At 44.7% G+C, this 22,346-nt stretch overlaps 1 protein-coding gene across 1 annotated transcript in view; it reads right to left on the bottom strand.

Moving 5' to 3' along the window:
- LOC146181079 (PP2C-like domain-containing protein CG9801) overlaps positions 1-22,346 on the bottom strand; it is a 42,339-nt gene that overhangs the window by 14,445 nt on the left and 5,548 nt on the right. The window contains exons 3-8 of the mRNA XM_084576244.1: positions 15,872-16,099; positions 12,931-13,019; positions 10,103-10,240; positions 6,742-6,923; positions 5,495-5,696; positions 1,678-1,982 (exon numbers count right to left, since the gene is read on the bottom strand). Coding sequence (XP_084432370.1) covers positions 1,678-1,982; positions 5,495-5,696; positions 6,742-6,923; positions 10,103-10,240; positions 12,931-13,019; positions 15,872-16,099 — 1,144 coding nt within the window. The remainder of the gene's footprint in view (positions 1-1,677; positions 1,983-5,494; positions 5,697-6,741; positions 6,924-10,102; positions 10,241-12,930; positions 13,020-15,871; positions 16,100-22,346) is intronic.

Below are 22,346 nucleotides of genomic sequence, written 5' to 3'. Positions count from 1 at the left end.
GTTTTTTTGAGGCACGAAAAGTAAAAATTAGCTTTAACGAACAAACCGCTGTTTGGTTCGCACGCGTGCACTAAAAATGAACCTGAAACGGGGATCGGCCGGTGAGGGTTCTCGCGGAACACAAGAAGACAGCCCGCGGAACACAGGGGTTCCGCGGAACCCAGTTTGAGAACCCCTGTCATAGACTATGGATAGTCCAAAAACCTTCTTTCCTTCTCATATAAATTGACTGATGGACCACTCACACAGTCATTACCTTTCCTTTTGCTGCATACCCTTCATGTTCATTGTGCAGTTATCTATGCGATAAGGCTCAAGGCAATTACATGATTTTGTGCACTAAGTGTATCCCACAGTATTGCCCACCGTCAAACAATAAATGAGCTCACTAATTAATGCGATGAGTACAGACTTGCACAAATGGTAGTTAGTATTTCTGCTGCTTTACCATCGAGTTGCACAAATGGTAGTTATTGTCTTTACTGCTTTACTATGATCAACAAAAGGCAGTTTTAACGGAGCATATTGGTGTCTCTGCTCCTTTCAGCTGGCACGCACAGACGGGATCGCGCAAGCGGACCAGTACCTCTGGCCCGCTTGTATAAGGTACTAGTGGAGCAGCCAGACGAGCGTGTTCCACGCGGGAAGCCTACATGTTGTGTCACGGCCCAGCTTCACAAAATAACAAATGTCTGCTCACAAACAGCATACGCCTTTCCCTTCACTTTATGAAATGTTTACGTGCAAATATGTTGCTTTGCAGTGCAGCAGAAAATTAAAGCAGTTTAGTTACGAAAGCAACACCACGCTAGGTCTGAGCGATTTTGCAGAGCCCCGGAGAGATCCAACTGCGCATGCGTGAGGAGCGAGTGACGTCACATGGTGCACAGCTGGCACGCCGAGGCCACCGCAGACTCCTCCGCGGTGTCTCTTAAGAGAATGAAGAAAGCCTACCCTTCCTCTCCTATCATTTGCTTCTCATCGTTTGCCTCTTATCGACATTTGCTGCAGTGCTATATATAATTATAATTGGTTGACAGGAAAGGAAAGGCGCACTATCTGTCCCATTTACTCCGGTCACGGGACAGCCATTTACTCCGGTCACGGGACAGCCGTGGCATTGCGCAACTGCCGCTACGCAAAAGCTGTGCACTCACTCTAGTCCGATACCCTCAGCTACCTCTCAGACAGTGTCAATGCAATAAAACAGCTCTCGACTATTAAACCACAGCAGTCCGCATGGATGCTGCAGGCGAGACGCCTCGTAAACTGTCTGCTACTCAGAAGTGGCCAAGACGGCCGACCCTGATCATCCAGTGGATGTAGCTCGCTGGGAGGCGGAGACAAAGTGAGGCGGGTCGAGCGAAACTTGCCACTTTCACTTTGGTTACGTAGCTTTAGGCAGGTTACACCTCTGCCGAATTTATGTCTCAATTCCATTTTTATAACCAGGGGACTCTTCGTGTAGTTCACCTCTGAGTCTACTCCACTCAGCTAAAAATAAATTTTACAGCCAACGCTCCAGCTACGTTGAGCGGGCACCACGAGCTGAGTGGAGATGACAATATGCTCCTTTAGGACCATCTAAAGCAAAGGTTTTGCCGAGTTTTCAGACTAAAGCTACGCTGTTGCTCTCACCAGCGCATAATTCCAGGCATGTAAGGCTTGGAAACATACCTGCATCCGTAGGAGAGTCAACGCGTGCCTTTGGTGTGCCTCGACCTCCGGCAGTGGTGGAGGCGGCTGCTGCTGCTGTGTGTTGTTGGCACCGTCCTTGCGGCCCCTCTTGGCGATGGCAAACTTGCCGACAACGGGGTCAAAGTTGTCCGAGATGCCATCAGAAGTGAGGAAGATTATGTCACCCGGCTGGCACACCGTCATGGAGACGGTGAGGTTGTTGAGTTCTGGGTTTTGTCCATCCACTGGGCCTAATGCTCCCAGGGCGTCGCGCATGTCCCTCATGGAGTGGATGTCGTGAGAACCTACAGATAAGGAGCAAAATAAATGGTGGCACCAGTAACCGTAAATCCGAGCTTGTTTAATTAAGCGCCACTATACCACACATAATTCTCGCCATGAGATGTTCAGTTTTGATATCGTAGATAGCTCTAGCTCTGCACACGGTCCCTACGTTTAAAAAAAGTGGCTAAACATCTGGTAAATGCCAAGAACTGCCTGCAAAAGCAGTGCTACCTAATTGACTTTGCTTAAAGGGGTCATGAAATACCTAAAATAAGGTAAAACAAATTGGTAGAAAGATAGGTACTCCCTCACAAGTCAATTCACCGCAAGCATTTTTCAGCTAGCTTGATTAACACCGGAGATATCAGCAATTAAAAATAACGTTCCTCCTCTCTCCCCTCAGCTCAACACTCGGAGACACCAGAATAAAATGAAGACAGCTGGGGAACTCCGCCCCGCTGGCCCCGCCCATGAAGCGTCGACGCTCGGTTCTAAAACTTCCGGTTGCCGCGCCTGTTTTCCCGAGCTCTTCGCACTCCTGCACAGACGCGCACTTTCAGTCAGACGCACATTGTTTAGGAAGTGCCAATGCGTAATGTGACGCATCGGTCGAGCCAGAATCGACGGCGCAAAACATCAGCAAAGCAGCTCGGTACATGCAGTCCAGCAGCGCAGGTTGTCACCGATTTCTGCAGCTACACACAGGAATCGCACATAGGAGCATGCAAGCGACTAGGCTATAGACGCAGCGAAGCGGGCGATTCCAAAACGCCATCCGCCGTGGCTTCGATGCAAAAGAAGCAAGGCCTAACGACGAGCAGGGAGCAGCGCACGACCGGAGTGCAATCGGCCGCAGCGCCCGCGGACAGCATCTCTGCGATAACCTGACGGCATCCGGTGCTGCACTGCGAATTTGTGTACCTTCGCGATGAAGCTGAGAGCAGACCTTCTTTGATGCACATTCCATTTAATTATCAGCACGCCGCACAAATGGTCGATGCGGCAACGACGAGACAGGACACGGGACTACAGTACGCTGCTGTGCCGTCAGTCGGTACAGGAAGGTTGATGCTGCCTATTTAATCGGTAGTGTTGAGTCGGACCAGCTGTGCTCTTTTCGCACTCCTGCACCGACACGCACTTTCAATCGGACGCCACCACCTTTTCGGTTAACGTCACGAACCGAAGTACCAAGTTCGAGTTCACGCATGCAGTTCATGAATGCAGCACTCGAGCAGACGACTTTTGCAGTTACCGGAAGTGCGTCCGTAACGTAGTGGCCGTCGCAGCTGCAGCCAATGGCAGCGTGGCGTGGCCTGTCACTCTCGGCACTTGTGACGTAGGTAATCACAGCAGAATAGTTCCAAATCTTGCCGCCACGCGGAAACGGCGCAGCCCGCGAATTTCAAAAAACGCCTTTTAAAAATTAATAATAAATCGCTGGATTTTTTCCGAGAAGTTTTACTATGGACGAATGCTCGGAAGCATTTGTTCTACAAATTGAAAACGTTTATCAGTGACCTTTCTGGCCATTTCCTACCCCCTTTAAGTATGCAGCAAGTGGTTATGCACAATCCAAGCACAAAACTGTTAGCACAGGGCTAGCCTCTGATCTAGATTTTGTGAAACAAGACTGTGCAGTTTGCCCTGTGCATGCTTTGCACAATTCACATTAGAATCAGGAATACTTATACACATTTTCCAATCACAACAGCTCTAGTTCAGCAACTGGGTGCTGGGACTCGAACTGGCCTACAGTATTCAGAAATAAAATGGGCATCTCTCACCTTGAGTCAAACAACTCCCTAAGTTCAGTTTTGTTACTGTTGTTCTCATTCTCCATTTCTAACAGTTAATAACCAAAATTTCAGGCGAAGAAAGTCAACACAAAAATTGGTGCGCGGGGGTCGGGGAGCAGTAGGGAAGTGAAATTTCCCAAATTTATTATTCTAAATACTCTATGAGACCACCTCCTGCTTCTTATACTTTTTTTTCTGAAGGCAGCAACCACCACCTACTGGAAAACCAAGCAGCACGCAACTGCTCCCACCCCCCACCCCCCCTGCAACTATTCAAGCAATCGTACAATCACCAAGACTCGCAAATTCATGCTTTGTGATTTTTTCGAAAAGTGAAGGTCGCTCCAGGCCACCCGATTTTAAAGCCTTTCGAACCCAAGTCACACATCACTAAATCAATAGGAAGGCTTCTGGCAAAATCCCGTTTCGATAACAGACCAGTGCCAACTTCGCGCATGACTTCAATATTCCCTTTCTAAATCTGTGGCACACCTAACAAGACATGACCGCTCAATGCAATGTGATCCAGAGGGTTCCGGAAAACCGAGAAGCGTAGCACACATCGGCGACAGTCCCAATTCGTTCATTTTGCTTGCGTCGCAGTTCCGTCCATGATCACGATTTCAGTACGCCGGCGATTCTGTGGCACCCTCATTAGCGGCTTCTCGGTGTTGGTCATATTATCCATTGCTCAACAGCAAACGCTAACCCAGCAAGCTACTACAGCCTTCGAAACCAGCAACGACAAGCAACAGGCTAATTGCTATCGTTGCCATGCCACCTAATGGCGCCACTTAAGAGACCCTCTTCTGCTTCTCAAGTTGTTTCTACCCTCTCCACATGTCCCCCAAACACGCATGGCCCTTTTAGCAGATTGTCCACCTGGCCGGGTCGCCTGGGCACAGTGGTGTGTAGTTTGAAATATGTTGGCAGCGGAGCAGATTCGCGCTATATTATACACTGAATTCAATGCAGTGCACAGTCCAAATTATCTGAAAATTCAAATTCACATGCTATCAACGCATCTGAGCCATCGAATAAAGGCAGGTACAGCAATATACCTGCTTTCACCTCCTCATTCGCACTGCATCTAGCCTCGAGGAATCACAAGATCTTGACCTTCCTTTAACATTTCCCCTTCCTTTTGACATTTCCCAAAGCGGGCACTTTAATAAAAGCATGGGCATCGCATTATATGCTTGGTGCTCCATGCCTCCCTCCCTGCCAAAAAGCCAGCTAACCACCTCCAGCATCTGGCGCGCCTGCCAACTCTGCTCGCGTTTGACGTGCTCTCGGAATTTCAAATTCCAGCGCTTTCAATAATTTTAAAAGGTACGTGGAGCCCCATAGTTTTCAGGAGTTGGTGAGGAACCCTGCCTCCATTCTTTTCCAACCCAAGGCGAGTGCAATGAGCAGACACATAGCCCCACACATTAAAGCACTAAAGATGCCCAAATCAGCAATGAAAGGCTGTAGAGTAAAACGGGCTGCTAAGAGCAATTAAAGTATAACTAATTAACTAGTATTCCCATCCATCGAAAAAAAAAAAAAAAGTTTCGGTAAGAAAAAAGAGGGTGTTGAGGGATGTGCTGAGTTGGATCACCAGGAAACCCTGAAGCACTTTGAGGAGCCCAAGAGTTCTGCACAAACCAGTCCAAGAACCCTTCTCCTATCTACTCTCTGCAATGGCACCTTTGCAGTCCGTTGAGGCCGCACGGTACACCCGCACTTACCCAACGTGATCTCACGGACGCCGTGCTGCTGATTGTAGACATAAGCGAGGCTGTCCCCGACATTGCACGTGCACACGACATACTGATCCGAGCCCCGCAGTTGCACGATAACTGCTGCGCACAGTGTGGTCAGCATGCCCTGTTCCTGCAGGATCAGGCTGTGGGCAGCTTGAAAGGAACGCAGCAGGCACACAAACACCTCCTGCAAGGAAAAGCGCAAAGCAAACAGGGACGGGAGAGCAATATGAAAAGATAGCGTTGAACAAGACAACAACACTCCACCAGAATACGCTTCTAAAGCGAAAGCCTTTCTTTGTGGCGAAAATCTTGCGCTCACGAGATTCCGTGAGATAAGTCCACGAGACAGGACAACAGTCTGGGCGTCGCAATAGGTCCCGACGTCGACATAATTTCTTATTGTTCCGTAACAGCATTGAGTGCGAAACTGAAAAGGACGTTACTCTACGCAAGAAATGCCTGATTACTATCTGCCGAGTGAAAGTATATTTGTTTTCGGCACGTCTTTTTTGTCGACCACCAGTCGTCATCGCGGTTGTTGCTCATGGTTTCCAGAATCGGACTACATAAAAACGGGTGCACGCATTGATAAAAAAATTCCCAGTAAAAATTTTGTACAGCGTTTCTAACAAAACCGTTATGGAATCGAACATTTTAGACATCAATCTTTCCACTGCGGTGAAAAAAAATCGAGACCTAAATTCCAGTGTTCTGTCCCTTTAATGAAGCAACCTCAAAAATTCATGCGATGAAATGACTAGTGACGGAGTACCTATCTACTGACTGCTTTTCTTTGCTTCATTTTAGGCATTTCAAGGTCCCTTTAAGACTGTTTAAGTGCAGCAGGTGAAAGCAGTTCTTTTATTTTTCTATTTCTTGTTTTTATTATTACCTTACTTTTATTATTTATTTTTGCATTAGTATTCTTATACTTTATTACTTTTTTATAGTCTAGCATAAACATGGGATTCACCACTGCCTTTATGTGGCTACTGAGTGGATTTCGGACCACTGGATAGATCTACAACCTTTCTGAATTCATTTATGGCTTTTAGCTTTTGATTACCCAATGTTTAGCTACTTTAGCCAATTTAGACAATGCTGGCTTGTTATGTTGCTAGCGTCCCACTGGTTACGGATCTGTCTCATCTGACACGTTCTGGCAGGAGTCACTCATGAGGCAAGAAAGGCATTTGCTTAAAAGTGCGAAACAAAGGAGAGACACCGACCTGAGTGGTGTCAATGGTACCACCCTCCCGGTAGAGTGCCCTATTCAGGTAGTCCATGCAGCCGTGGACGGCACAGCGCGCAGCCAGGCAGGACTTGTCACCCCAGTTCACCCCATCGGCAAGAGCCAACACGGCACTGTTCTCTCGCACACAAATTGCAAACGCGTCCGCTATTGGCTCCCCTGCAAAGGGCAGAGGAAAGAAAGCAAAACAGCATACGTGAACAAAGAAGAGGTGCATGGAAAAAAAAATGGGGGCGATGGCCAGACTGTTCAGTGCAAGAAGCTCACATACTGCCGCAGTCCGTACAGCTACGCGTGTACAAATGCGCGCAGCTGTTCTCTGCCACACGGGCATTTTCAATCAGGACTAAACCCTATTTATATATACAGCCCTTCTATGCAAGCAAACAAATCTCAATCACAATTGCACTGAGTCCTGCAAGACGTTGAAAGAGCTACAAACGCCAAATATCTGCTTGTGTTTTTTTTTTCTTTCAAATGATGCTTCGGACATTAGAGTATGTGGATCCCTGTGTCGTATTTGCTTACAATCGAAATTTCGAAATTCGAAATCTCGAATATGAACTTAATATATTTGTTGATCAATTCGTATCTGACTAAGAAAACCTATGTTCGGAATTTTCCAAATATTTGAAAGTTACCTAGCACAACCAAACATTTTTAATTCACTACAATTTCCTCACATTGCATACTTGATCGCAAGGCTTGACCACATAAACTGCAGGTACCCATCGTGCAGATGTTCATCATATAAAATTAGTGTGATGCAAAAGATTTTTGCCAGTTGTTTCAGGTTCATTAAATAATTTGAACTTTCAGTCAGTTAATTAAAAAGCTTTTTTCTGGCCCCTTGAAGGCCAAATTAACGAGAGTTTATTGTATTCAGCGGTGGTATGAGAGCTCCACATGATTTTAGGCTGATCCATCGTGTATTGTAAACTGGTATACAGAATCCTGCATAAAGTGAACAACCGACGTTTTGGTAGGATATACCCTCCTCTGCAAGTTTCATTCTGTTCCATATATCATGTCCATTCTGAACAATTTCCGTTTTTTTTTTGTCTAACTCATGAGATATCTCATATTAGATTCAATACTATTGGGAGGCATTTTATTTCCCGTTATGCGCTTGACTCATATTAAAAAATTTCACTATCTGCGCACATCTATCTTGAATTTTTTTTTCCTGTTCGATTTTTGCAAATGAACAATGGCTGTGACATATACACTTAAATCTCGACGTATGAAACACCAACTGAAATTCTTGATGTAACAAAGTACAGTAGAACCTCGGTGATACCAATCTCATGGAGTCACGAAAAAATTCGCATCATCCGAACATTCGTATCATCAAACGAACAAAAATAAATATGCAGAAGCATAGTAAAGGCAGTTGCGCAGATCTGTTAACGTTCGAGAAGGCTTATTAGAGTTGCGCAGTGTTGGCGACGCACGGGCCACGTGCTTCCGCGGACTTCTCGTGGCACGTAAAGCACAAGAGACAGTGACGTGCCAGTCGCGTGTCGCCGCAGACTGCTCGCGATGTGTACAGCAAGACTAGCAGTCGCGAAGTCTATGATGTGCTGCCCGTGCGCGCTCGTCGCCGACTACTATTCACGGCCACGCGCCGCAGAAACCTTTCGAGGCATAGAAAATGATTGCAATGCCAGTGATGTGCGGTCAGCCCGCTTCCGCATACTTCTCGCAGCGCGTACAGCATGAATGGGGATGACGACATGCGTGCCGCCGCAAGCTGCTTGCGGATCGCGATCGCGGAGCCAGCGATGTCCGGTGCGTGCGCACTGGCCGCGTACGCCGCCGCCAGCTACAGTGGTTGCGACAGGTGTGGTTTGTGAGCCACGCGCCGCTGAAAGCGTTTCGCGGCGTGAGCCTGGCAGAAAATCGCGACGTCGGCGAGGTGTGGACCACGCGCCGCCGCAAACTGCTCGTGATGCATACATATAGCGTGGAGTCAACAATGTGCGGGCAGTGCGTAGTGCTCAAGGTTGCAGTCGCAGTTCACGCGTTCATATCATCCATAGTGGCACGGGAGAGTGTTCGGACCATCCGAAATTTTGCCCATTGTACACAATGCACTCTGGCCGGGGAATTTCGCTAATTCGTATCATCCCGAAATTCGTATGAACTGGATTCGTATCACCGAGCTTTTACTGTATTTTGGCTTTCACAAGTTTGTGTTCACAGGATAGTATAATGCATTTTTAGCATCGGTATAATGAAGCAAATTTTACTGCACTTTCAATGTACCAAAGTTTCTTTCCTGCCTCGAGATAAACCCCAGAAAAAATTCTACCACAAGCACCAAGGATCGAGTGGGCACACACTGAAACGCGCACCTAAGCACATGTATGAAAAGTGGGTGCCGCATGCGGACCCCCGCATGATCATGAGTTTTAACTGAACTTTTGTTTGCTGTCCACACCTTTAGCTGCTTGATATTCATTCAGTTTTTACTCTTGCAGGCGTCGAAAACACTGGCCTAACGGAAGATTTCTCTCGCGACCATCAAAAAACGTGCATACACAGCTGGCTGTATTCTAGCATGTATTTCAGCTTTGAGCCGGCGAAGTAACCAATGAGATCAGAATTTTAGAAGGTTTTAAGCATTTTAGTCGCAGCTGTTTCATGTCTGTGAAAAAGAAAGTTTTTCATCAACAACAACACCAAGGAGTTTGTGTTCTTTTTGAATGACAAGGCTCCAACCATTCAATGTGGTATTTGGGCCACCCCTATGTCACGCTGCTTAAAGGAGAATTCAGGTATAACGAAAGGAAGAAGATGGTTTGCACGGTATGAAAAAGAACTGAACAAGGGTAAATGGGGTACGCCTCAGTTCGCAGATGAGCCAACTTTTCGACAAGTGGAAACTTGTCAACAAAGACAAGTCCCCTTGTCCCCAGACGAAGACAAGTCCACTTGTCGAAACGTTGGCTCATCTGCGAACTGAGGCGTACCCCATTTACCCTTGTTCAGTTCTTTTTCATACTGCTTAAAGGAGAGTGTGCCAACACATTTTTTCACGGTTAAATTTGAATCCACTGTCATCAGCCCAGCTAGAGAGTTTGTTACAAGATCTGCTAGGGGAGCTGGCAAATGGGTGCCATCTACGCAGTCATGTCACGCTCCTAAAGGCAGAGCTTAAAACCAACCGTAAAATATTTAATGCTTTCTCCTTAGCGCAACTTACAAAAAAACTGCGCGTCGAAAGATGCATTCTCGATGTTTTTAAGAGTACAAAGGCATGGAAAAATAAAAATGGCACCTCCCCTAGACCAGATGTAACGAGGCAGGTCTAAGATAAGGAAAAGAAGCCTTACCAGCATTTTCTTTGGTGACGGGATGACACTCGTACAGTGTCGTTGCAATTCCATATGCAAACTCGGCCGGCTGGTTCCAGTTAGTGATGCCGGCAATCTCCTCAGATGCCGTCTCCGCTTCCTCACCACTAATGCAAGCTGGGCAAAAAAAGAAAAGGCAGAAACACATTCTGAATTTTCTAATTTCCTTTCAAATATCAAATCACTTTTTCATACAACCATTTTCTCTGAGGGAGTGAGACCTATGCTCTTCCCATTTGCGTCAATGATTTAGGCTGCATCACCTATGCATTCACGCAGCAAATAGCAACATCAAAGTGGCACCATCTGTAGCGACTTTACTTGCTAGAGGTGGCACTGTGCGGGCAAGAAGTACTAGGCAAAACACACTGTTGTGACAATCGATGAGCAGTCTGAGGCACAAGTTTACACTTAGATTGCATAGTGCCCGTATTGACCTGAATCCTGCTCATAGCTCGAGAAAGCCTTTTTTTTCTGCTGCTTACAGTCTGGAAGGAAATCTCGGCTTTGGAAGTCAATCATTCCGATGTTGGCTTCGGTCAACTTTGGCCAACGCTCGCCCGAGATGGCTAAAAATGGGAACTCAACAAATTTCTCACTCGAAACTTCACAGCAGAAAGCTGTCGCTGCACATTACTACGAAGTGCATTCAAATGGGAAAAGGCCTCTCATCTATCCACCATAATCTGTTTCTCTATAAAGCTCCACGTGTCTTCATTTATTATAAGAACCTTGCACCGCTCAGACCAGTCACAGTAACGCGGCTAAAGCGGCCGCCAATCACAAACTACCAATGTACACTTACGTACGTATGCTTACCTTACAAACTGCTATCATTCTATTTAGGAATGAGGTCATCTAGTTCCAGATCAAAATAACTGTTCTAGCTTCTGAAGAGCAACATTTGGACAGTGACAATGAATGCTTCTACTTAGACTATATCCCATCTTGATTTTTCTCACCCTTCATTACTGGCTCAAGCTGGGCCACACTATTGCTACCACTAGGTTTATCCAGTCAATGAAGTGGACAACATACATACTAGAATTAAAGGAAAAAAAGTCACTGTATTAGTCTAGCTGTGGTATCTATTTGAAACTTATTTCTGGTTTGGTTTTATCATGTTTAATGTCCCAAACTGGCTCAGGCTATGAAAGACGTCAATATGGAGGACTCCAATCAATTTCAATCACCTCTGATGCGCACCGACATGGCACAGCCTCCCACGAACGCTTTCCTTTTTGCCTCCATCGAAAAGAGCCCGCCACGGCTGTGACTAAACGCAGGTCCCCCAGCTCATCACTTGAACGCCCTGACCCCACGACGAGGTGGAACTTGGGCTAGAACACGATAGTCTAGTTAAGACTTGTCACAACAGGATTACCGATTCTCACTGGTACAAAAATATCTCTTTCAAGCAGCAATTTCTTTTTTGTCCCGGTTCTTCTCGACACGGCAGACTTGTATCCCTTTCCAAGAGAATGCCATGCTCTTAATTAAGATGAAACAAAAAACAACTAAGAAAATGCCATTCACATATATACGGGCCATCTACACTAATCAACAGCACAACAGAGAAGCTGTCCACGTGGTCAGAAATAAGGAAAATACAGTGAAATCTCGTTACTATGAACATCACATTAACAAACTTTTTAAATTAACGAATTTTTAAAGAATCCCCGGCAGATTTGCTATGTTTTCAATGTTAAACTGTTAAACTATTTCAGAATTACGAATTTCAAAATAGCGTATATTTCAGAATAACAAACATATTTTATTTCTTCTTCTATAATTTTGGAACATCAGTATTACGAATTCGGCTAAAATTAACAGCTCCACAGCTTGGAACTCTCGCGTGAAACGAAACAGAAACCGCCGATTCTGTGTGTATGGTCCGTGGGCTGTAGCTATCATCATCAGGACATCTAGGACCAGCTCCTAGCGCCACCATGAAGCTATGCTTTATTACGCAGTAGCCAGCAGGCCTAGCTGCCTGCGTTTTTTTCTTCCTGTGTTGTGCGCCATACGCGGCTTGGTCGTTCGTGCGTTCGCGCGTGCGGGGCGGTATTTTTATTTTTATTTTGCCACAGATTATCTTATTGATATTAGCCAGCGAAGTGCCAAGAAGATATGAACGTAGCAGCTTTCACTGCAAGAAATCGACGCAGGGAAAAAGTGATTCGGCTTCTACAGACAGCTAGCATTGCCCCATCAACTGCCGCGATCATTATGGAAGACTGAGACAAGATTTTTGAAAGTTCAGGGAGCATTTAAAATGGGGTCAAAGAGAACTCTGATGTTTTTTTGTTTGTTTTTGCACATGGACGAAGTCCGTACTTCCATCGCTCGGTGCAATCACGCACGCAATGAGGTGTTCCGGAAAGTGGAAGGTTTATGTGCTGTAGTGGTGTAATGTAGTGCGCGGTCATGTTTGCTGCACGCAGCAGAAAAAAATATTTGATTTTTTCAAATAAATCTGCTTTGGAGTTAGTGCAACATTTTCACTTGAGGTTTTGCTCATCTACACACGTGCCTACTGCCAAGGTAAGTCATTTTCATACTTAGGTTTGACCACTGGCTTATAATCGCAGATTTTTCATTACAACGATATTTCAAAATAACGAACAATTTTCTGCAGTTCCGCGGGATTCGTTATATTGAGATTTGACTGTATATGATTTGAACAAACTGCGCTTCCCTTCAGAAAAAAGAAATTAATAAAATATCGAAAAACAGTCTGAAGAGGTGGATCTATGAACAGTATAGAAACAGCTAAAGTAATGGTGGCTGAGCTGCTGCTGTCTTACCAGTGTCTGCAAGCCGTGGTCCTTCAGTATTTGACGTGAGACTAGCGGGTACCTTGGCTTTGGGTGTACCACCGCTCTTCTCGAGGTACCTGCACAAGGGAGCGAACATCTCCAGTCAGAGAGAATGCTGGTAGGAAAACGCCACGCAGATCAATGGGGCAATACAAAGTACAACCTCCATAAACTTACAATATGCAGTGCGCAGATAAGAAAAACAGGATGCCAGGCAAATTCTATCCTTTACACCTCTCTGTTCCATGTCAAATGTTACTAACCCACAAGCAATATGTAGCTACCATCACCTGCCCATCAGATTTTCAAAAAAATTTATATAATCGTTTCAATAGTGTCACGTGATCACCAGAACCAAACGATTTTTGTGTTCGCCCCCCTTACGTACTAAGATACCCCCAATGTGAAGTCTTCAAGATAATAAAGCGAAGTTGAGCAGCCAGCATGTGGACTACAACATGTCAGAGTTTTATGCTTAATGCGACTGCACTTGATATAATTATTTGACCAATTTGAATGCATTCAAGTTCAATTGTCTGCCATGTGTCATGCCTCAGCATCGAAGTTTCATGTTACGTCAACAGCAGAAGTGCCACAGTGATAAATGAGCAAATAGGGTTGTGCAAATGTTGAAATTTTTAACAAAAGCCAAATACAAGCACTAAAAGGGCACTTTGGATATTGAAACCAAATTTTCAGGAAATGTCTGCATTTACTTATCGAGGTGCGTATGGTCTTTGCAGCCAAAACAAACAAGCTTGGACTTTTTACCCAGCATCACATGAACAAAAAAAAGAAAAAGATTCACAATTAAATGTGTACTGTGTGAATAAAGAGCACAACAGTAGGGACCGCTACTGCGGTCACACAGATCGAAATCTATCATGGTGATGGAGGCGAAAGGAAGAGGCATTGGTGTGCAGTGCAATGTCAGCACACGTTAAAGATCCTCAGGTTACTCCGTAGCCCTCCACTACGGCTCCTCTTTCTCTCTTTCCTCTTTCACTCCCACCTTCCTCCCTTCCCTTACGGCGTGGTTGAGGTGTGCACAGAAAACAAGTGAGACAGTTACCGCTCCTTTCCCTTCCTCTGAACCAATTATTATTATCAATGAAGCCCTCAACTTCAAGGGACTGCAGAAATGCCCAAACTTCCGTCCCCCCCCCCCCCCCTCAGACTCCTGCAACAAAGTCAAATTTGGCAGAGACACTTGAGCCTGCATATGTGTACAATTGTGAAAGTATACAGTTCCATATTCCATGGGTGAAATGTCTTCGAGAGATGCTTTCAGTATGTATCAGAGTTCTTTCTGCAGGTATTGCATCTGGTGGATATGCGTATTCAATGCACAATTTCAAGCTTCAGGAAGCATATCAAAACCATAATTGCTGAAACCTTGGCTTGCACAGAAGTAACAGCTCGGCAGTGCCGGTCGTTGTGGCTGGTTACGGACTTCAAAAAATAAATTTTTCCCATCAAAAAAAAAAAATTGCTTGCATGCAATCTACATTAAAAGCCAAGCAGCTGATGTGCATAATGAGTCATCTCAAGTGTTTTTGTTCAGGTGGCCTTGATTCCCAATACAGGTCCTAATATCCAGAAAAGGTCACCTTATTGCGGAGTTTGGAACACACTGTTTTAAAAATTGCTTCGTTCAACAAGCTTAAATTATATTCAACAAAAAGCACATCAACCTGTGCATGCGCTAAAAAGTTGTTTCGGCTATTGAGGTTAATGTATTAATGTTATGTTAATGTATGTTATATAATGTATGTTATGGCAATGTACATTAATGTTAATGTATTTAGTTTAAGGTTTAGTGACCAAAGAAAATACAAAAAATTATCATGCTGTTCCATTCATGACGTCACATGAAAGAACAATGCAAGTGAAATATACTAAAGTAGTATTTGTCACTGCATCTTGTTTCACGCGTGATTTTCAAGTGTCAGATACCCTGCCCACATTCAGCCACATAAATCGATGTGGGTAAGAAAAAAGAAACAAAAATAACATTGGCAGTCAGCGCTGCCTTACATACAGCCAAAGCCAGAAGTTCATTAGGGAAAGCACTCATTTCACCAACCCTTTTACACACAACCTGGATTTGGCACATACAGCCATTAATCCTGCATGGGTAAATAATGCAATATCATCATCATCATCAGCCTGATTATACCCACTGCAGGGCGAAGGCCTCTCCCATATTTCTCCACTTAACCCGGTTCTGTGCTAGCTGCATCCACTTGACCCCTGCGAACTTCTTAATCTCATCCGCCCACCTAACTTTCTGCCGCCCCCTGCTACGCTTTCCTTCCCTTGGAATCCAGTTTGTTACCCTCAGCGACCATCGGTTATCCTCTCTTCGCACTACATGTCCTGCCCATGTCCATTTCTTCTTCTTAATTTCCACTAGAATGTCAGTAACTTGAGTTATTTCTCTGACCCACTCAATATAGTATTGAGTGGGTCAGAGAGTGGGTCTGACCCAATGCAATATAGTATTAAACAATTTATGATAGCACGTGCACATTTCCTTACAGTCTCCCCCCCCCCCCCCTTCCCCCATCTCAGCCAAATATCCTCCAACCGTTCCTCCCTCAAACGTGCTGTTTTCTTCGTCATAACTTTACACTCAAGATTTCAGCCTCTTAAGGAAGTAGCGCTAGCAAGGTACATCATTCATACATCTACTCCACATATCTCATGTCAGATCTCATGACAGCTTTCTCTTCTGTAATTAGAGAATGCACTTCAATTCAATCTGATGTGCCTATTAAACTGGGTTAGGCACAATGAAGCTTTTGCCCAAAAAATGACCCTGCTATGAGCTGTTTTAGGAACCCGTAAAATAGGTATGGCAGGCAAGTGATGGTTGCCCCACTCCCCACAATGTTTCAACAACCCAAGCATAGCAACAGCACATCACCTGGCGGCGAGATTCTCGTTGCTGCCACAGAGGGAGTCGTCATCGATGAAGTCCACCTGGTCGGTGACCGTGAGTGCCTGGTGTGGTCCCCTGTTGACACGGGTGAGGCCCCCTGACGGTCCTGTATAGGCCGCGAGGATACGCTTCGACAGCGGGGCCACATCCCGATTTGGCAGATCATAGCACGACTTGGAGTGCACTATTTCAGGTTGCTTGGGTAGCCCCTCCCTGAGGAAAGAAGACAAAAATGGTTTGGTTCATGGGGATTATTGTCCCAAAGCGACTCAGGCTATAAGAAATACCATAGTGGAGGGCTCCAGAAATTTCCACCACCCGGGGTTCTTTAACCTGCACTGACATCGCACAGTACACAGCTGCTTTGCTCTTTACCTTCATCGAAAAGCAGCTCCTGCGGCCGGGATTCAATCCTGCATCCTTGGGCACAGAAGTCAAACGCCCTAAACTGCACCACTGTGGCGGGGCTTTTCCATATAAAAGTTACTTTGAAGGGCAAATTCACTGACATGGAAGCAAACTTTGCCCAAAGCTCTGGGCAGTGGAGTTAATCAGTCAGCCTTCAGAAAGAAATAAGTAGCCAAGGCCACTATAGAAAACACGGCAGGGAGAGCCACAACTAGAGTGGTACAAAAATGATACCGGTCACACCACAGCTCTAACTATCAGCGTACAGGCAAATATGCAAGGCTAATCAATGCGAGACTCATTTTTAGTCAGTAATAACTTCTCACTTCACAGAATCTTATGCTAACACCAGCGACACTTTCTTTGTTCCACTGAAGTTGCTATTGTATTTTTATGAATCAGACCTTCCCTAAATCCTCGCAAACAAAAAAATTTGTTATGGTTTAACTCTGGTTAACCATAGTTGAATTGCGATAGCAACGGCGGAAGCTTCTTTTGCCTGCTACATTATTCCTCTATCACACCCTATCAGTGCTACATTATTGGGGACACTTAAGCTCATCCTTTCAGAGAATGACGCGAGAGCGTATGCTACCAGCCTACATATAAATGAGAAGGGTTCAATGCTACTGAACCGAATGTGGAGCGAAAGTTTTAGCTGCCGGTGACCGAGCGTTCTTGTTCTTCTTTTTCTCCTCCTCCTTCGTGGCTGTTCAAGGTCAACCGTAGCGACTGGCCGTGAGGTACAAGGCTGCTCGAAACCTGATGTAGTATTGCTATTGCGATAAAAGTAATTTTGAATTTTGCATGCGAATCTTGCCACCCACTTTTTTTTTTTTGCAAGAAAGTGCCCATATCCAAGGCTGCCGAACAGGCCCGTTCATTTTCGTAAATGCCGAAAATCAGCCGAACGCGACCCGGATAGCTCTATCAGTGCATCGTCACGTGGGTCTGGTATCAGCGGCGCTTGGCAGGTTCCACGGGAATCGCAGGTGAGCGTTGCTTGGTATGGCATCAGTTGTTTCAGAGTAGTAACCGAAGTCGTAACGAGTTTGTAGGGCTGCCTACAGTTTGAAGTTAAAAGAAACTGTAATCGTATTGGCCAAAGCTGTTTGCAAACTTTGCTTGCGAAATAAATTATTTCTTGTGCTTGTCTCGAAGATATAGCCATGAAAAGAGGGCATTAGGGCATTCATTATAGATTTTTTGAATCTAAGCATCCCACCCCTACTATGCTCATTGTGATTGTTAAAAAAAAAAAGGGCATGCTTAGAATCGAGTAACTATGATAAATCATTAAAGTCAAGGTCCTAAATTAAGGTCTCTATACCATGAAGCATTGACTACTTGACTTCAATTACACACCTCAAGTGTGAAGAAGCAATGAAAGTAAGGAGTTAATTTAGTATACAACTAGAAGATGCTGTCACTAAAGATGCAAAGGGAGAAGTGCTGTGCATGTTTAACTTGAAAAGAAAGACAGCGATCCAATGGAGGCACATCGCTGATTCTTCTATTTCCGCTCCATTTACTGATACTAAGCACATAAAAATGCATTTTCGCTTGACATAAGGCCCCACGATTTCCTTGCATCTTCCTTGGCTTAATCAGTGCCTGCTGTTCCCTCAGACTATCTCAAAAAGGTCAATCTCATTACTCTTCACTTAAGTCCCACTGAGACCGACAAAGATTCAGACTGCATAACTGCACACCGACAGGTCCTCACGCCAATCAATCAACCTTTACTTCACCAGAAAGGAAGGCAGAGGATGCCAGAAGAAAAAGCTCCAATGAGCTGGATGAGCTTTCTGAGCCCTAAATACACAACGACAATAGCAACGGCTTAAATGATGCTGAGAACAAAAACCAAAGTTTAAATGCAGAGAAGGAAAATTTACTGCAATGATAAGCCCAATCCACTAGTTATTATAGCGAAAATGGCACGTTATGATCCGAATTATCAAAGAATTAGTCGAAGAATGTAGTAAAAAAACATCACTCAAAATAATGCACGTCAGCACAACGCTGTATTGGAGACCTATAAGAACAAATCTGAGGATATCACTGAGACCTAGTTTTCATGTAGAAGACAGAATGTGATTTTTTCCAGAGGACAATTTCAAACCACGGTCACTGCATTCTAAATCGTCTTTAGTAAGCGGTACTTACTGGTTCCCAGCTAACAGGCTTGTAAGAGTACAAACAACAAATAAAGATTTGTTACTTTTTCCAATGCATCGGAGAAAGAAACTGGCACAGCTTCTGTTGACAGCAACAGTACACTACCCTTTTTCATTAAAAGGACAGAGCACTCAACAACACATGTAATGAGATTATGGTGGAAATGAAAAGGTCTTGCCTCATATAGTATAGGATTGAATACCACAATATTCAAGAAATGAGGCTTTATAATTTTAATCTGGCACCGAAAACTGCATAAAAACGACTCAAGTGACCTCTTGCAGTGAAAGGCTGTCATTATTGTTTTCTTACTGATGATATTTTGATTCACTACATGAATCAAGAAGGAACCGGACAAAGGCATATGAAAACGCCTAACAGTGAGGCCTGTCCTCCTGACTGGAGTAACCCACCTCCTCAAAGTGCGCACTGTTCTCTATTCTTTGAAGGGTGTTCGCCATGTATTATTATATTTTGTGCCCTGCGACATGGAATGATGGTTAGATTGTCCCGCGAACGCGTCCATATTTTTCCTTGTCCAACGTAAGGATGCTGGAAGGTGCAGAGACAAAGGAAAATGAAATGTAAGACTGACAATAAAAGCACTAAATATGTAAATAAAATAAACAAACGAAAAATAAAAACTAAGCAAAAGAATGAGAAATTAGAATGCCGATAACAAAAGAAAAGTAAAAATAAACTTGTACACATAAGAAAAGCAACGAAATACAGAACGAGCTCATAAAGAAACTAGGCCTGGAACAGGCAATTCTTTCATATTTCCACATGTAGGGAGACCCTTGCTATTTTTGCAACACATCTGATGCAATACAAACATAATCATCATGATCCCCTGCAATCTCTGGCATGCAACATTGAAGTCCATACACCTCTTATTGTCTGTACCATAGCGACATGCCCTACAGGTAAAGGTATTTTATTTATGCTCTAGTAATAAGCAGAATCCACGCACACTCAATGCTTTAGAAGAGCTACAGGCACTAACAAATGGTTTAATAAATTCTCACAATTAAAAAAATGTAAGCAATCTGTACGCATTGCTGCTCCTTTATTCTAACATTCCACGACCTCCTTTCACAGCTGTGGGGGCACGCGATGACGGTGTCAAAAAAAGAAATAAAAATGGTGGATTGGAGCGTGAGTGGGACTGCCAGACACAAGGCTGCGCTACCCATTCAAGTGCTTCCTTTTCACCCCTCCTTAAAACCCAGCCATCTTAAAAAATAAACCACGGTTGCCCGGCAATTGAAGCAAGAGCATACCGCCATCTCCTCTCGGTCCACCCACGCTCAATGAAACCTCTCACAAGAGCTAGCAAACACAGTGCTTTGCTACAAGAATGATATAAAGGATATTCTTGTGGAAAATAAAACTTTAGGAGACTTTGCAATACGAAAAAAAGAAAAAAAAAAGAAGTGTGAATGAAAAGGTTTTCTTACATTTCCAAGTGCTGAGAGCGTGGGTGAAAACCTCTTTCCCTGCGCGCGCTTTCTCAAACGAGAATTTTCACTTGAAGTGCCTGAAACTCTCGGTTCGATTCAATATGACGAAGCTTGCATAATTTGACACATTTTAACAGGTCTCTCCTTAGCTTCAACCATTGCAAGAAAGGCAAAAAGCAAGTGCCACGTTTTCTACCTGTGCTTCCCAAAAATTGCAAAACAAAATCAGAATACAAACAGCTCCCTGGAGAAAGGCCACAGCAGCATCCTTTCCACCCCAGGTTTGCCAATATGAGATTGCATCCCACACAGCAAGCCTCGAAAAAGGAGCCAAATAACGAAAATTGCTTCTACACCTCGTGCACGTGGCCCCAAATGCATGCTATGACGCCACTACAAGTAAATACTGCAACGCAGTACTGAAGGAACACCGGACTAGTAGGGCATCTGACATCATTCTTAACGTAAAGAGCACGGCAGCGAGAAAATGACGACATACAGAGATCCCCTGAATACCATCTGTTGAATGCAGAAAGAAGTGTAACTTCTGGGCTCACATACGAGGCAACACGACAAAGATCACGTGCGGTAAGACTAGCCAGTCAGCAATTTGTTTACGCCGCAGTGCCATGATTATCAATCTAATTCACAGCAATCGAGGTTACTGACCTTGCGACCTTCGGCCAGACATCTGTGACGACTAGCGATGGCTTTTGCAAGCCCTTTGCCTATCACTGGAGGCAAGAGTGCAACAATTATGAAGCGAGCATTGCTCAAAACCACTCACCTGCACCACCGCCCTTTACGAAATAGTGGGGAATAGAAGGTGTGATATACTGCCTCAAACCTTTGGCACCCGTTCCAAAGTAGTGAACTGGTTTCGTTTCATTTATGGGGTTTAACAATGACTGAGGCTATGAGAGATGTCATAGTGGGGGGTTCCGGGAATTTAGATCACCTGGAGGTTCCTTAACGTGCACTGATATCGCACAGCATACGGGCGCCTTGCTTTTCGTCTCCAATGAAAAGCGGCCGCCGCAGCCGGGGATCCCGCATCCTTGGGCAGAGCAGTCGAGCGCCCTAACCACTGCACCAGCACTGTGGGCTTCAAGTAGTTAATTATGAGTGTGTATAGCTGTGAGGTTACGGGATAGTGGACAATTTTTTGGGAGCCTAACAAAGTGATGACCTCTTCATATAACGCCTGACCTCCCAAATCCAAAGGGGGTAAAAGGTTCCAATGGCTAATGCCCCCCAACCCCCTCGACTAAATTCTTTGGCTTCTATTGGTTATATCACTGGCCATTGCACTCTTTCAGTGAGACCACATGGGCAAAAACAGAGCAAACCTATGATGTAGCTGCGAGCTGCCCTTATTTTTGTTGTATGGCCAAGAAGCAGCGCAGGTACAAGGTTTTGCTCAGTCAACGCTTGGTCGAGAAAATGCTGTCCAACCCTACCTGCATGTTCCGGCAACACCGTCACTGAATGGTCTAAACGTATTCCGCTGGCTATGCAGTTAAGCCAACCGTCTCAAATCCAGTACATCCTCGCATGCTCACACTTAGTTTATAATTCCTTCTTTGCACCACAATAGCATGTCTTTGACGCACACTGGCAATTTTAATGCCTTACATGAAATGATATAGGTTGAACGCAGCTCCAAAGTGGCAGAGCTCTGAACAAATGCCGTGCTCATCATGCACGGCACTGAATAACACGGCTGCTTCTTCTGTCCCAGTTTGTTGCTGTATCTGTAGACAATACGGGCATCGACATTACTGCATTTTCTTGGAAGAGGATGACACAGATCGTGCTTAAAGAGGTTACAACCCCTCCGCTTGGTGTGCAGAGGCACTTCATTGCATTTCGGCAGCCCAGCAAAAGATGGCGCCTGATGCTTCAGTTTTAAAGTATGCGTACTCGTCTCAGCATGTGAGAATCGTATTCTGGTCAATATGCTTAAGTCTGGAAGCTTTTGAATCTGTAGCCAATAATGTCAATACCAGTTTATCACAACGTACAGGAAAGCACAGTAACGAGTGACGTGGCTGGCAACAAGCATTTCATTAGGGAGACACGTGAATGTATATTTTAAACTTGTCTTTCTTATCATCGTTTCTTTATAATTTGATTAGCAGCATTACATGCTTTTAAAACAGCCCTTCTTATGAAGAATGTGTATTCTTGAGAGAGGAACGCAGGGAAAAGATGTGTAACTGCGCATTGACCTTCAGCCGAACATGTTTCCTAATGTTACTTGCCTGGTTCAATTACTCATTCCAAATCATAGCGGAAGAGGGAGGTGGAATGACCTCACCCAGGATAATAATAATTGGTCACAGGAAAGAAAAGGTGCAATATCTGTCACACTTGTTCTATGGACACCTGAATCACACCATAAAGGA

The sequence above is a fragment of the Amblyomma maculatum genome, chromosome 8 (assembly GCF_055883805.1).
Source record: "Amblyomma maculatum isolate TAMU_Amacu chromosome 8, ASM5588380v1, whole genome shotgun sequence".
In the NCBI taxonomy this organism is placed as follows: domain Eukaryota; kingdom Metazoa; phylum Arthropoda; class Arachnida; order Ixodida; family Ixodidae; genus Amblyomma; species Amblyomma maculatum.
Note: the sequence above shows the minus strand (reverse complement) of the source record. Positions and strands in the feature narration are given on the sequence as shown.